At 38.4% G+C, this 15,993-nt stretch overlaps 1 protein-coding gene across 1 annotated transcript in view; it reads right to left on the minus strand.

Moving 5' to 3' along the window:
* Positions 1-4,989: 4,989 nt before the first annotated feature.
* The window catches only part of tox3 (TOX high mobility group box family member 3), a 39,627-nt gene continuing 28,623 nt past the window's right edge, over positions 4,990-15,993 (minus strand). Inside the window, exons 3-7 of the mRNA XM_068314625.1 lie at positions 14,575-14,826; positions 8,218-8,481; positions 7,891-8,121; positions 7,640-7,720; positions 4,990-7,340 (exon numbers count right to left, since the gene is read on the minus strand). Coding sequence (XP_068170726.1) covers positions 6,546-7,340; positions 7,640-7,720; positions 7,891-8,121; positions 8,218-8,481; positions 14,575-14,826 — 1,623 coding nt within the window. The 3' untranslated portion in view covers positions 4,990-6,545. The remainder of the gene's footprint in view (positions 7,341-7,639; positions 7,721-7,890; positions 8,122-8,217; positions 8,482-14,574; positions 14,827-15,993) is intronic.

Below are 15,993 nucleotides of genomic sequence, written 5' to 3' on the forward strand. Positions count from 1 at the left end.
TTCCTAACAGCTGTTTTTGTTTTTGTTTTTTCGATTTCCTGCCTACACTTTTACTTTTCTCTATAACTTTTCACAAAAAAATCCATGAACAGTCATTGCATATACCTATCTATGTATATATCTATATTTATATCTGTGTGTGTGTGTGTGTGTGTGTGTGTGTGTGTGTGTGTGTGTGTGTGTGTGTGTGTGTGTGTGTGTGTGTGTGCGCGTGTGTGTGTGTTAGTATGTGTGTGACTAAGATAGATAGATAGACAGAAGGACAGAGAGACAGACTGATGGATAGATTAATAGATGCATGTGAATGATTTGTAAAACTTCCACATTTTATTTGTATTTTTATACTATATCTAAGATATATAGTGGTACAGAAAAGAAGAAGAGTTCAGTACACATTTCATGGAAAAACAAGTTATTAAAAAGGAATATGTATTGAATTTAAAATTTTTGAAGGCCATTTTATCATAATCCAAGGCCACACTGTTAATAAAAAAAAATCTATTCAGAAGATTAATTAATTGTACAATTACATGTTGGTTGCAGGCTGTTAAATTTCAGGAACCTTTTAATGCAACATGCATGTATTGTGTAAATACCTGTAGCAAGAATATAGTATGCATCTCTACCTGCATCTGCATACATTTCATACAATGAGGAGACTGGTTAATTTGTCTCTGCTACTGCACCCAGAGAATTGACCGTGTAAAAGAATCATCCTCAGCTTAAATCTATTATCACTGTTTCAACTGTGCCAGGGCTCACAGATTGAATGGTTCACATTTAACCCTTTCCCTGTGTCTCTGCTGGATGACATCCCATTTCTCTGACTATTACCATGAGTAAATGTTTTCCTTCACCCTCTCCAATAAGTAATTTTTGGTGTGTAACTTGTCTCTAACCTTTTCTTTCCCCCCTTTGTTTGGCTTTTGTTTGGCAACAGCTGTTTTTTTTTTTTTTTTTTTTTTTGGTCAGCTGTGATTGCTCGAGGCAAAACAGGAGCAGATGGTGTTTTGCTATGCATGAATGGAGCGTTAGAGGAGTTGGACTGAATAGGCCAAGTTTTGAATGGTGTCTACACAGCACCTGCCTCTTGTAGCAGCAGGGACATCCTAGTGGCATGATCTGTCTTGGCTTCACTGCCATCGTAAAGGATGAAAGAAGAAAAACAGAGGGGGAACCTTGTTGGGTACTGTCCATATTTATTGATTTTCTTGCAAGTCGTGGCATAATGTGGTCTACAGTCAGTTTGAGTTAATTGGATGTGACAGTGTGCATCTGTAATCTACCACTCCAGTCTTCTTGTACACTTTATCAGTTTTGTTGCTATGGAAACATGTTGGCTCTGTAATAGCCTATATTAACAGGCTAAGTAAGTTGCAATAAAGGTAATTTCGGAATTGGGAGCCTCTGCTGAACACAAAACCAATGAAATACCCATGAAATGAATGGTAAAATGGCAGTAGGTGAAAAGCAAGCTGGATTTTACATCCTTAAACCAAGTCCAAATAAAAACAGACTAATAGTTTCCTTGCAATGTAGGGACATCTGTCAACCTCTGGGGCATGATGATCTGTCACAATAAAGAAAGCTTTCTTAAATCAATGACAGCATTCTCTGTGGTTCTTTTAAGAGCAAATGTATAGCTCAACAGAGAATAAATGCTCCAGATGCATTTGGTTCCCTGAATACTGACAATGCACAATAACATAGCAAGTGAACCAAAATAATGTGAAACAAACCAGCTTCTCATATGCACACAGCTGTTAATATGATCAAAAGTGCTTCCGAGGAACGGTTTTTCTTCAGGTTCAAATGATTATTCCACAACCTTAATGATGTTGGCAGCAGTATAATTGTGTTGGGGTGTCTGCCTTCATGCTTGTTTGTACTTAACTGTGGAATACATGCACACAAACACAACAACATTGTTATTTTGGTGTTTGCAAATGGTCTGCTGTCATTGTGTGCAGTTAATATATTTGTGCAGATTCTATTTTAATTCTTGATAGTTAAACCGGAAGCAGTTACACTTCTCTATGTAGTCAGGATGATTGTGTGTTTTAAAAATAAGATGTGGGCATTTAACAGGAGCAAATACAACCTGATCTAAATGATGCAGTTAATTATGTACAGAAAATACAATTATTTATAGCAATTAACATCTGTACCATTTCCTTTGTTAATATGCAATATATAACTAGTATCAATCTTGAAGGATGAAAGTTTTCTGGTTGGTAGACCAGATCAAACTTACCACAACAGAATTCAGTAAAAGAGGGGAATAAGCCTCATGACTGAATCACTGTATCACCAAGGCAACATCATGGCTCATAAATCCAGGGATGGAAAATGGTGTGTATATGTGACTGAAGAAAAAAGCTTGAGAGGGAACAAGGGCATGGACATGTAATTATTTGTGCTTGTGTCTGTTTTGTTTTGTTTTTTTAAACTTTTTTAATAATTGTATTTTGCATTTTAATTTGTTTTTGTAGAAATTGTTTGTCATTACAATAAAAAAATATGGCTTTGACTAATCACCTCAACAAAGATTATGTTTCCTGAAGTTTGTTTGCTGTCTGTTATCTTTTAAGGATTACTTAAAAAGTTATAGATGGACTTTGAAGGCATTATAGACTAAGACTAAAATCAAATTGATTGATGATTCAGCTATGTGTCAACATTCAGAACAGTCATAGTCTGCATCCCAAAGAAAACAACCTTCAGTGAAACCATTTTTCTTAACTATGCAGCTAATAATGATGCCTTGAAAGTGGCTTGCCCTGTCACAGTACTATCCGTTTTCTTTATAAATTTTAATTTGTGTGCTAAATTGATTGCTAAACTGATCAAATCACAACACAATTCACTTAAAAATATATGATAACATTTGTAGGATAGCATATTTATTCTATGCAGGTTTTGTTTATAGACCTCTGTCTGGCAGGTCAAGAGTTTTCTATACAAACCCTACCATTGGTTAACAGTTCAGTCACCCAGCAACCCCCAAACAAAGGTCATCATTCATCTTTGAGGTCAATAGTTATATCCACATACCTCATCATTGCAAGGTCAAAAAATCCTTAAACATGATCAGTCATTTGACTGGAGGCTTAATTCCTTCTTGTAAACAAGGCCTGGCATTGGACTTGGGTCAGCTGTTTGTGCACTGGACCAGGTCTCATGAGAGAAATGCCTTGTTTTATTTCATTGTGAAGACAAAGTTTAGTGTCAGAGCAGAGTGGCACATCTTTCATTTGTGACCTTAGTTCAGACTGTGAGATTGGCTGCTGCATGAGTCTGACAGTCAGCTGGTCAATGTCAGCAGGGCTTTTTATGCTCACATTGCATCTGTGCAATGAGCAGGGAAACAACAAAAATAAATTAATAAATATTAAAATACAGAATCTCTTCGCTTCCATGACTGACTCTAAAATGATCATCAGAACAGCACTGAGTTACTGACCTGAGTAGGGAGGGGTAAAATTGGGTCACCTCATGATTGCATTACTCAAATGACATTAATGTCATAGTGCCCTTCATGCATTTCATCAGGTTTAGTAACTGATGAGAGCGGTAAGGCAGGAGAACATCGGTACCACTGATTGCTTTATGTTGCTATGGTTGAATCATATTACACTCTGAAAAAATATAAATCTTTGTGATAAAACGAAGTTTAGATCATGAAGCTTGAGTGTGATTCATTTACCTATTCAGATTAAACCAATGCACATTAGAGGACAAGTGTATTATCATTGTAAATCATGTTTGTGTGCCAGTGTGTCTAAGTATAGCAGTGTTTTCGAAATATCTCTAACCTTTTTATTGCAGTCCCATAACTCCAACCCTGGATGTGAGATATTTGTACACACAGTGACCGCAGTAGTGAAGGGTTATAGAATAACAAGGAGCTCCATGCATTATTAATGGAATCTGCTGTGAATCTGTTCAGAATAATAATGGCTATTTCCCAGGGCCTCATTACTGTGTGTTTTTAAAGCATGTGTTTGGTATCCATGGACACCCACTCTCACATTCTCCACTTCTCTTCGTGTTAAGATTCAGGTCATGCGCAGCACTTGCTGTTTTTAATTTTCATTTCATCAGAAGCACTTTAAGACTGTTGCCAGAGCTTATTTGCAGTTTTGCTGCAGACCTCTCCACTCGGTCTTCTGACAGGACAGATGCTGCAATTAATCATGGCAGAGAAATGGGCATCGTTTCTATTCCAAGCTGCAGAACAGATTAGCACAACAGCAGCAGAAATGGCAGGACCTCAGCCCAAATTACAAATGCTTTCCTAAAACTAACTAATTGAAAATAAAACAAAATTTTAAAATTCTATCAGACTGCTATCACAGAAGCACAGGGGCAGATTCTTCCCTTAATTTTTACATAAAGTAATGTTTAAGATGTATCAGCTGCCTTTGGAATAAAAAAAGGCCCTTCTCAGGCCCAGTGGATTCACCAGCTATTGTGAAGATATGATAATTACTGTTTGCCTGCCTCTCTCCCCCGCTCACCATTTTATTCAAGGGAGCTCAACAAACCCCTGGGGATGTCTTGGAAATGAAGCAATTTTGAAGGGAGTGAGAAAGGCAGAATCCAATGCACTGGTGTGTGAGAAGGGGACTGTTATTGAGACAAGTACCAGTTACATGCTGACCTTGTCCAGTATCAACACTGTTTTTACACAAAGTTACAATGGACTTCCATTCAAATCACTGAGAATAAGCACACACTACAATAACACCGACATGAATGCTTATAAACTCCCTGCACAGGAATTCTTTCTCTTGAGTTACTCCATAGAAATCAGACCAATTTATTCTTCAGTATCTCATGAGGAACCAGGTGCTATGATTGCATATCATTGGATTTAAATGTAACAGCTGACATGCTGTGAAGTAATGCTTCATAGAAAGTATGGCTAATATTACTTTTGAAATAAATGGATTCTTTAAAATAAATATTTGTGATTGATAGTTTAATTTTGAACAGAGACACAAAGAAATATATAATACTTCATACAAAATTATGGCTACTATCATATTAGTGATGAAATGTCTCTGGATTCATCATCATGGACGAGCAAAATGTCACATTAAATTACTTTTCATATCACAAGCTGAAAACAACTTTTAAAGATCTCCATACCATATGAATTTATTCTAAGAACAGTTTTCAAAAGCAGTTGATTTGTAAACAAAATACAAACAAAATTAATTGCCGCTATTGTAACTCATAAAAAAAAGTAGAAAAGAGCAGAAATGCACTATGTGATATATCAATCCACAGGTCATTTAACAATGTTTTAATTAAAGCCTCAGATATTAAAACTTTATACAACAGATGATATGAAAAATGTACAACATTTTCTCTTTTTTCAGGGACGTCTGTACAGCTGGCAAAAATACCTCCAATGCCTTTTCATTTGGCTTTGGCAGTGCAACAAACTGGCTCTGCTATTATTTTAATTTTTATTTTTTTTACTTTTTTGAACGACAGTATCAAGGAGCAGAGTAAAAATACATCAATCCCTAAACCATCTGGTTTGATCCAGAAATTTTCATTTACCATAAAATATCCCCTTTGTTACACAAAATAAAAACTTAATTTAATCGTTAAACATCTGAACAAATAGATTAAAAATGATATTTTTGGGGATGCCAGGCAAATCATCTGGAGGGCTGATTACTGGATAAGAGAGGCCATCTCTCTCTCTCTGTCTCTCTCTCTCTATCTCTCTCTCTCCATTCTACACATGTACAGCAAATTACAGCTACAGTTTGATGATGTGATGACATGAATGATTTATGGCAGATTCTATCTTAATTTGTTCAGTTATTCATCCAGAGAACTGTGTCCAAAGACCTTTTTTATTTTCAATTCCCCCTTAAGACATTGTCTGCGATTATGGCATGGTTTAATGTGTTCAAATATCACCGGGCCTCCATGATCTGATCAACCATTTCTTCCCTGCCATTGTCAAACGGTTACATCTAAGAGACTGATAGGTGAAAGAGAAAGGTTGGCGTAAAGAAAGTCTCGCTATACACTGGTCAGTGTGGGAACAAAGACTCATGTGATTTACTGGTTTCTAGCAAGAATCCTGTTAGTCATTCAGTCCAGACATGAGCTCATAGAAATCCTTTTGTTGAGGCGCATTTAAAATGTTCTTCTGCTGCACTGAACTAACAAGTCAGGTGTCTTAAATAAAGCTTTATAGTTAAATAAAACACTGAAAGACACAAGTCTTCCAACAAACTGTAGGCCTCATCAATTTAAATTGACAAAAGACCTCACAAACTAATCAACAATCGCTGGGCACTCTAACAGGTGCCTGTCATAGCTAAGCCTATGACGCAGATAGCCCAGTTAAAATGTTTACCTCCTGTACATGCGTGTGCATATCCGTCTAGAACAATGGACAAATTCTTTGTATAACATTCTAAATCTTACACACTTCTTAAGTGCAACTTAGAAAAGCAACATAGAATGATGCTTTTATTCTATGCCTGTTCTTTGAGATGGGATTTCCATTTGGCTCAGTAAATGCTAACCTGGGACAGAACCTGGGCATGGGCCTGAATTTGGGAGGGGCGTGGTTGCTGTGAGGCTGGCTGAGGGCTGCCAAGTGATGCAGAGCCTCCAACTGAATGGGGTGTACCAGGAGACTGCTGGGGAGGGGAACACTGGGACTGGTGCTGCTGTTGCTGCTGCTGTTGCTGCTGGAGATGCTGAATCTGCTGCTGATGTAGCTGATGCTGCAACTGCATGTGCTGCAGCTGCAGTTGCTGTTGTTGTTGCTGTTGCTGTTGTTGATGCTGCATGTGGTGCTGCTGAAGCTGTTGCTGGAGGTGGTGTTGGAAATGCTGATGCTGCATCTGCTGCTGGATTTGCTGGTGATGCATCTGCTGCTGCTGCATCTGATGGTGCTGGAGATGCTGCTGCATCTGCTGCTGCTGCTGGAGCTGCTGCATTGCATGCTGCTGCACCGGTTGCATTGGTGGACTCATCTGAGACACTGCTGTAGACTGGGCACCTGCCACCATGGCACCTCCAGCACCCATTTGGCCAAGCATCTGTGGTGGCATCCCCGAAGACATGTTCTGATGGGAGACTGTAACCGAGGTCACAATCTGATTACCCCCTAGTCTCATCTGCAGAGGTTTTGGGGCAATCGCCCTTGGCAGGGCTTGTTGAAGGGTCTGTGAAGCTGATGACATGGAGGGGTGGTGGTTTAGGGACGAAGGCAGCACCAAGCCTGGGGAAAGACTGGTGGAGGCCAGAGTCTGCTGTACTGTGCGAATAGTCTGGGCCTCAGCTGATTCTGCTGCAGCCTGAAGAGACAAAATTACAACAATAATAATATTAACCATAATATAATCAAGGAATTACATAAAAACATTACAATTTCTTCAATGGCATAATTTTCAGAGAAAGAGAAGAAATTACAATTTAAAAAGAAAGCTGTAAAGTTTCTTGACTACATATTGTTTACTTCTGTCATTACAAAATAATCTTGTATATTATCTACAAAGTTAACAATATAATAAGAAACCAGAAAAGGAAATCTGACAAATACTGATTCAGTCAAACTCACACAATTGTCAGGTGAAAACAAGAAACAGTTTCTCACCTTGGAAACCAAGCTAGCACGATATGCAGCGAGTGCTTTTAAATATTCTTTTTTCGCAGCTTCTGTTTTACTTTTGTAGACCTGTGATGACAAAAAAAATTAAATGTAAACAAGATATTTTGAACCAGAGATTATTCCTGTTATTACCATACGAAATTAAGACAGCAATAAAATAATCTGTATATACAGTAAATGTGTCTATTGTATGAATATGGATATGTGATGATATTACTGCTCAAACTTTGTAGTACCTGTTTCTGCTCTTCACCCAGGCCATCCCACATGGAGGCCACAATCTTGGACACCTCTCCAAAGGTGGCATTGGGATTTTGACCCTTAATAGCGGCCTGAGTGTCTCTGAAGAATAGAGCATAAGCTGAAACTGGCTTTTGAGGCTCATTGGGATCCTTCTTCTTCTTCTTCTTTGGGGTCTTGGGTTTCTTTGTGGGATCTATAGGTGCTGGTCTCTTCTCCCCAATGACCTGCATTGATTGCGATAAACAAATTCATGAAAATGTCTAACAGCAGCAGTGCAATGCCTTCCTATTGCTATTTAATATAGGATGCTGGTTTCTCACCCGGTTGCCTTCATCCTGGTCATCTTCATTGATGGAGCTGGAGGGAGATGGTGTAGCAGATTTGCTGGCGGGTGGTGATGGGGAAGTATGGGTGATGTTGGGCCCTGCCATGTTCAAGCTCAGCTGTGTGTTGAGTTGACTTTGGTTGATAGTAGTCAGTTGATTCCGTGACATCATCCCATTGGGGCTGTTCATACTGATGATGGACTTCATTACCATAGCTGGGTTGGGCTGGTACTGGCGAAGATGTCCTGGTCCGACATTCTATAAAGGAATTTATAATTTTTTTTTTAATCAAAAGGAGGCTTGTTGAGAAAATTATAATCACTAATCACATGTAATAATTGATCAATTAATACACTTGTGGTTCTGTCTGCGCAGTTTCACTTCATTTCTACAGCTCAGATATTTCTGTTCACACTATTCTGCACAACACATAAAGCTTGAAATATAATGTATCTCTTTATAAAAAAGGAAATTGGGTCATCGGGTTCTTTGCATTGTTATGTGGAAGATCGCATTTCATAATGTCTTTGGTCAGAAATATCTCTATTACAGACCATGATAAATTATCTTGACACCCAAACAGCCAACTTTATAAGCCAGTAATAGCTGGTTACCGAGCTCAGTAGATTCAAGTCACAACTCTGCTGTATAACAATGTGTGACACAGCTTCTGACTGGCTGGTACCAGGAGGGAGAACAGTGAATTCAGTTCTCTAGTCTCTTGTACATAACTTCAAATGCCACAATGACAGGACTGAGTCACAGTTTGTATGCATGGAGGTACATGTTGGTTTAGTTTGAAGTGGCCACGAGCCTGTGTGCTTTGGTATAATGTTACTTTAAGATTATAACTATGCCAACTTCATACATCATGTTGGACTGCCAAGTAGTGTTTTGTATAATCAACTCCATAAATAACTGGCTGAAAGTGGGAGGTTTGAGAGCATTGAAGAAGTGCCCTCCCTTCCACCATCCATGTAATCATGTAATCACATTTTTACTTTTCGTCTGGTTAAACATTTGGATCTTAAAAGTGACTCAAATGCATAACATTTGCAATGACTGTGGTGAGGATGAAATTACAAGTACTACCAGCTCCCCAGAGGGAATACTGATCAGAGAGCCAGCAGAGCTGACATGAAACAGAGGAAAGGACATGAACACAACAGAAAAGGTGATTTGTTCTCTCTGGGTACATCCATCTTGTATTCAGCAGCACAAACCCAATCTCTTCCAACATCAGCACATCATAAACCTGCACACCTGGTTTTATTGAAAGAACCTTATGAATTCCCGTCTTCAAAAACAATATTGTAACACTATTTCATACAGAAACATATTAGATCTACAATCCATTTTTCTCATATGCCATGTCTGCTGCTTATCATAAACACGGTCTATGAAGTGACAGTGAATTTATATTTACATGTGTGAGGACTACTCTGCAAAGAAATTGAAGGCATATTGTTTTGATTCTTCAAATGTGTATGCTTTCCTTTTTCTTGAAATAAAAGCTGCAAAAGCCCTCCTGTGACCAAGTGACTGTGATTTACATATCTGAAGCCCATCATGTTTCAAGTGGTATTGTCATCTTCATTACATAGAACATGATGGTTCGCAGTTTGCTCTCTGCTCACTGTGAATATCAAAGATGCACACACTGAGCTCATTAGTCGTGGCCATCTGTATAATAACACTTTTGCCCAATGCCAATGATGCAGTTTTGACTTAGAGCAATGGCCCATTCTACAATTTGTTTGGAATATAGTGATTTTTTCCAAATGACCTTTGGGTATTTTGCATTAGAAATATGCACTTATGACCACAGTTGAACTCTTGATCATATCACTGTCAACAGCCTGCTAAATGTCTTATTTTATCACATTTTACAGCAATAACCCAAGTAGCAGCAATTTTGCTTCTGCACTCCATGTAACAAAAGAATGATGACTAATATGTCAGTGAAACGCCAGCATTAGCGAGCCTGATTTGAATAAAAAGATAACAATTAATGACACAGCAGTGAAAATCATCTGAAGTAACTGTTGCTTTGATTGTGAATACAAATCTGATACCAAGATGTTTATTTATGTCCCTTTGCATTTGCATTTTGATTGCAGTATTGTGAGCAGTAATAGGAGACATGGAACTAGATATTTTGATAGGCATTGTAAATCTGCAAAATGTGCCCTTATCTTGAGCACACAGTGGCCAGATGTGTCCTCCTTATTCTGGCCTGTGTGTATCTTGGGTGATTGACTGTTTCTGTGTTTGTATGTCAAACATTAACAAGCTGAAATGTAGTCCTAAACCAATTAATTAAAAGATATATAATAATTTTATCACATTCTCCTTTGTGTTTCTTTGAATGTGAATGCTGAAAAACAAGAACATAATGATGTTAAGAATGTTCTGGAAAAATAAGCTTGTTTACATATAACTTTGACCTCATCCATAGTAAATACTCCACACAGAGCAAAATGGGATGCATTCTGAAAACTTGTGATGAAAAAGCATGATTGATAATATGTGACACTCTTTTCACAATACACATGAGCCAGTAAACACAGCAGCTGGACTCAAAACTGCAACATACAGTAATGCATTCACCAAGTGATACAAATCTTGACACTGAGGTCAATAAAAGACGGCTTCAATATGTTCTTAAAGATATTGGAAATCAGAATTTGGTGAGAATGTATGAACAGTGGCACCATGTACTGAGCTGTAAAAGGCTGAAAAGAATGTTAACAAGTTCAATTTCCATTCAATCAATGCCAGAGCTCTTGGAAATGTTCCATGGCAGGAGAGGGGTAAAAATCATCTATATGGTAATTATAAGGATGAATCCTTGGTAACTTTTGCCAGCATGAAAGGTCAGTCCTATTAAAGATAGTTTATCAGTGCTGTGCACATATTCCTTTACGCAGCTTCTAAACGGGTACATCATTTTTTTTTACTCCATTTTCAGCAACCTGCTGAAGCCTTTGCTCAAGCCAAATGAGAAAAATGGAATTTTGAATGCCAGTAAAGGCTATAATAGCAAGAAGATAAATTGTTTTCTTTCTGCTTGCCTGTTTGAGTTGAACACACTTCTCTGTCTTCCTCTCTCTTGTGAGAAAACTCACTCCATCTCCCCAATCTCTAACCCCCACTTCAAAACAACCACCTCTTCCCCCTTCTTCCAACTCCCTCTCAGACGCTGAGGCCAGTAGGTTTTCTCCCCTTAGTCCAGTGCAGGCATTGACCCATACCTCTTTCCATCATTTCTCCTGATGCATTGTGGGTATTTAAAAGTTGTCTAACATGACATCATTTCATTTTGAGAGCTGCCTGAGAAAAGTAAATTACAGAATCAATCATGCAGAAGGTCAAGCTGAGACTTCATTACAAGTATTGCATGCCTGCATGAATATCTTTCATTTCTGACTGACCCAATATGTCACAATAGCTGTCTGTCGAGAGAGAAAAGAAAAAAGAAACAGAGCGAAAAAAAATCCACTCTCTTAAATTGATGTACAACTCATGTCAGTGCTTCTTGGCTTAGAAGGGAGATAAGAGGGAAGTGTAGAAAAATATGCTTTCTATGACAGAGCTCACATTTTCCATTTAATGCAGGATGGACTGGGTTTGACCAGTCAAAAGTACGGGTATTTTACTCTCTGGAAAAGCTACACAAAATCACTGCATATCAAATCATTTAAACAACAAACTAAAAAGGGACTTTTTCAGTTTTACTTTCATCTTGCATGATGCAAGACCTATGCACTACATTGTATTGAATAGAAGCACATCTTTGCTACTGCAAAAATAATGGCATGTAAATATTTGGTAAAAATAAATGGACAATATAACACCATATAGTGGTGAATACAATAGGGTAACAGGACTGATACATCCTTAATATTGATTTTAACATCTAATACAACTAGATTAGTCCTGTAGTTTTCAAAGCAATCATAGAGGACAGTTCCGTGTATTCTGACAAGAAATGTCTGAAATGTGGTGAAGGCACCAGGTGTTTTTTGAAATAGAACCCAGAGACCCTTGCTGTGCAGAGGGAGAAAATGGAGAAGAAATTGTGAATAAAGCAATACTGGCAGCTCTAACACCACTACTACTTGGCGCTATTGAGATTCAATCACAAATCAGGGGGACACATGCTGGGAGACAAAAATGAGAGTCAGAAGCTTGTTAGGAGAGCAGATTAAATAAATAATGACTTCAAACTCAGGGCTTTCCAGGCAGATTGCAGTTGAGAAAATGAATTTCTCTTTGTAGACGCCTGGCATCTTTGGCCAAATTGCAAGACATATGCTGAACATTGTGGGAAGCAGAATTAGCCGAACACTAGGCAAAGCAATGACAAGGAAGAAGCTTTTGAAAATACCCCAGGTATATTCACTGGTTAGGTTTCTCATTAAATTCTGATAAGACGCAGACTTACTCACACACAGAATGTTCTTTAGTACGTTTGTATACAGAGAAGAAAACCAAGATGAGTTTTTGGGAAATATGAGCAGGTTGGCTTGATGAAAAATGTAATTATAATAGTACACCCTTTATTTGTTTGCCCCTGCAGCCATAATAAATAAGACCGACTGTAATCATAAGGTTGTCATTCTTTTATCAGTGCGCTGACAAAATGACAAAACACCTCTCTTAGGGCTTTCGTAAATCTTTGTCTCTATATGGAGAGTACTGTGAACAACAGTGTTACTTATCTCATTTAAAATTTTCATTCATCAAAAATGGCAGATAAATAGAATTTCTAAGGCACAAGACTTCCAGGGATCAATCCCATTTACAGGAGAAATGAAAGGCCATGATGAGCCTTCCTGCAGTACAATGTGTGATGACTGATAACGAGTGAGTAGTGTTGCCGATGACAATGCCACAAGCCAAGGAGCAGAAACCTACATTCTTCCTTCAGTTTTTAATAGAGTCTCTGTACAATCAGAGACATGAGCCATGCAAATGGTGTTAAAGAGGAATAATGTTTGAGAATCAAATCTAATCCTCCTGCAAGTCGTGAGAACAGTCCAGAATGTAATTGTGTCAAGGTTCCGTTTCTTCCAGATGTAGAAAGCTTAACTGACCATGAAATGAAAATTCTTTAGGCAAAAGCCTTCTGGGGCTCACTTTAATGTATGAAGCAGAGATATTTTAAAAGCCCCAATTATTATACATGCCAGAAGCGAGGGCGCAGGAAAAAGCTGTAAAATTTTATAGCTTCTTCTCATATGGAATGTAAATAAATACCTGTAATATCAGTGTGATTCAACAAATGTGTCAAAGGGAGGGTCTGAAACGAGATTTATTCACATAGCTAAAATAACCATGGCACCTCTCCTTGATGTAATATTTTTTATGGTTCAAAAAGCAAAATTCAGCATCAACATTGCCATCTCGCAACTCATTCCTTTGTCCTTTCCTTTCTTTTCTCCTAAATGAGTCTTCCATTTTTTTGTAATAGGTCTGCAAGACAACTAGTCATCCAGTGACATTTCCATTTTTCCTCCTCAATGCTTCTATGATTGTGGCATTTGAAAATGCTTTTCCATCCCACGACAACAATCAGACAATCCATCGCACATAACAGTATCAACGTAAAAAGTGTGATTACATCGTTTACTGTCCTCTTTGATCATTTGTGTTAGAGAGAAGGACACTAAGTTAAAAATATATTCACCCGCTCCTTTATTGGAGGGGAATTCTGTGCAGTACAAAGACAAACATTATACGAAACTGCAAATGAAGCATCTGTCTTTTGCTGAGATCTTGTACGACATTGGCCAGAAGCATGCCTCAGCATTCACGCCACATATAAGGATTATGAAGGCAACATGAATAAATACGAATATGTGAAATGTTGGCCCTCTTGGATTCCATGTTCATTGTCTTTATGGGGCTTTGTACTGTTACACTTTTGATCTGTTCTGTTCCCCTTAAAGCAGGTAATATTCCATAGCATGTGCTTTCATAAAATCTTCACAGTTAAGTCACATAATATCTTGACATTTACTCAATGTGATCATGTACCTCCTGTGTGGTAAACAAGGCCAGATGCTGTGCCAGATGCACTGAAAACAGGAGGCATACAAAAACTGTGAAGGTGACATTATGATTCAGTAGAAGGTCTCATTTAAGGACTGATGCTTCTGATGTTAGGACTCTCTAACAGTATTTATTTAAAAAAACAAGACTTATTCCAAATACACTCATGAAAGCCACGTTTAGAGCAGCAGCTGCAAGTACATGTAGGACACTTAATGTCACTACACTAGCACTGAGTGTGTTGACTAATGACTTGATGATTTAGTAGTGATTAGAATGCATTTTGGTCCTCACCAAAGGCTGGCCATTGTTGACAGGTATCCCTTCTTGGTCCATCATGTTGCGTGAGATGGTAATCGAGGGCAGATCCAGACTTTGAGGAGGAAAATTAGGGATTAATTGGCCCCTATGTGGAACTGGGGGCTCTGGCATTGGTGGGAAAGGTGAATCCATATCTGATAGACCCAGACCAGACTCTGTCTCAGGCGGAGGAGTAATGGGAGGGATCTCAAACTCTTCATCTCCCAGGCTAGGTGTATGAAACGTCTGCAACAAGGGAGAAAGGAGGCACAAAGTCATGAAATCCAACAACACATAACGGCCAGCAAACACTGGCGGAGGTCTACTTTGTCTAACATGCTAAAGCAAACCTCAGGGATTAAATCAGACAACTTTGTTTAAGAGAGGGAGTACTTTAGTGGGGTGATCATACACTTGTCTGTAAGTGCACGGAGATGTAACATTTCCTAAACCCATTTAAGTCCACTTTGAGGAAAAAGAAGTGAAAAATGCAACTGTGAAGGAAGATGTCAAAAGTAAAATATATCAAGCAGCAATCATGTGAGAGAGAGGATACATGATAAAAGCCCTTAATCTTCAGGATGGAAGATGTTGGGTTGAAGTGCAGTGAAAATACACGTCACAGAGAGATGGGTTTAAAGAACATTTTCAAAGATTATTACGCTTGGCCAGAAGTATTTCTTTTTGTTCCCCTTGCCTGCACCCTTAAATCTGCTCATCAAACAGCCTAATCCCTATGCTTTTTGAATTAAAGCTTTTGGTCACACTTAATTTGCTTATATGCCTTCTTGAAGATGAGACTGTTCACCTACTTGGGTCTTGTTTTCATCTGCACATTGCATTAAGCTCTTCTCTGGAAACCTAATATCCTCACAATGACCACACAGCAGATCCACATGCAGCTGAACACAAGGCAAAAACAGCCAGCTGTCTGAGGTGCTGGGTCGGGTGGCTGCTAAATTGTTGAAAACCTCTTCGGAGCATGGATCTCTGCGGAAAATTGTTGTGATTTTGGCACTTTACATAATGCTTGAAAGCATACAGGCATGGCACTACAACCGGGTTAAGTTCTCAGTATCAATGGATGTGTTGGATAGCAACTGGAATGAAACAAAGACAGAGAGAGCAAAAAGAAACAAGATAACAAAAATGAAGTGTGCTAGGTTTGTCTAATACATTTGTCTAATACATTTGTATACTCGTGGCTTAAGTTTAAAGCACGGCCTAATTTTAAAATCTGCCTCTAGTGACCTCATCAATGGTTAGAAACTTAAGATGGCCCTGACTGACTTTGAAGTACAAAATGAGAGATAATATACATTTATAGTCATTCAAACAAGATCCAGTGAGTCTATGCAGGCTGATTATATATCATACAACTACAGTTTGTTATCAATGGGAGCGATATTTTTT

Source organism: Antennarius striatus, chromosome 1 (assembly GCF_040054535.1).
Source record: "Antennarius striatus isolate MH-2024 chromosome 1, ASM4005453v1, whole genome shotgun sequence".
In the NCBI taxonomy this organism is placed as follows: domain Eukaryota; kingdom Metazoa; phylum Chordata; class Actinopteri; order Lophiiformes; family Antennariidae; genus Antennarius; species Antennarius striatus.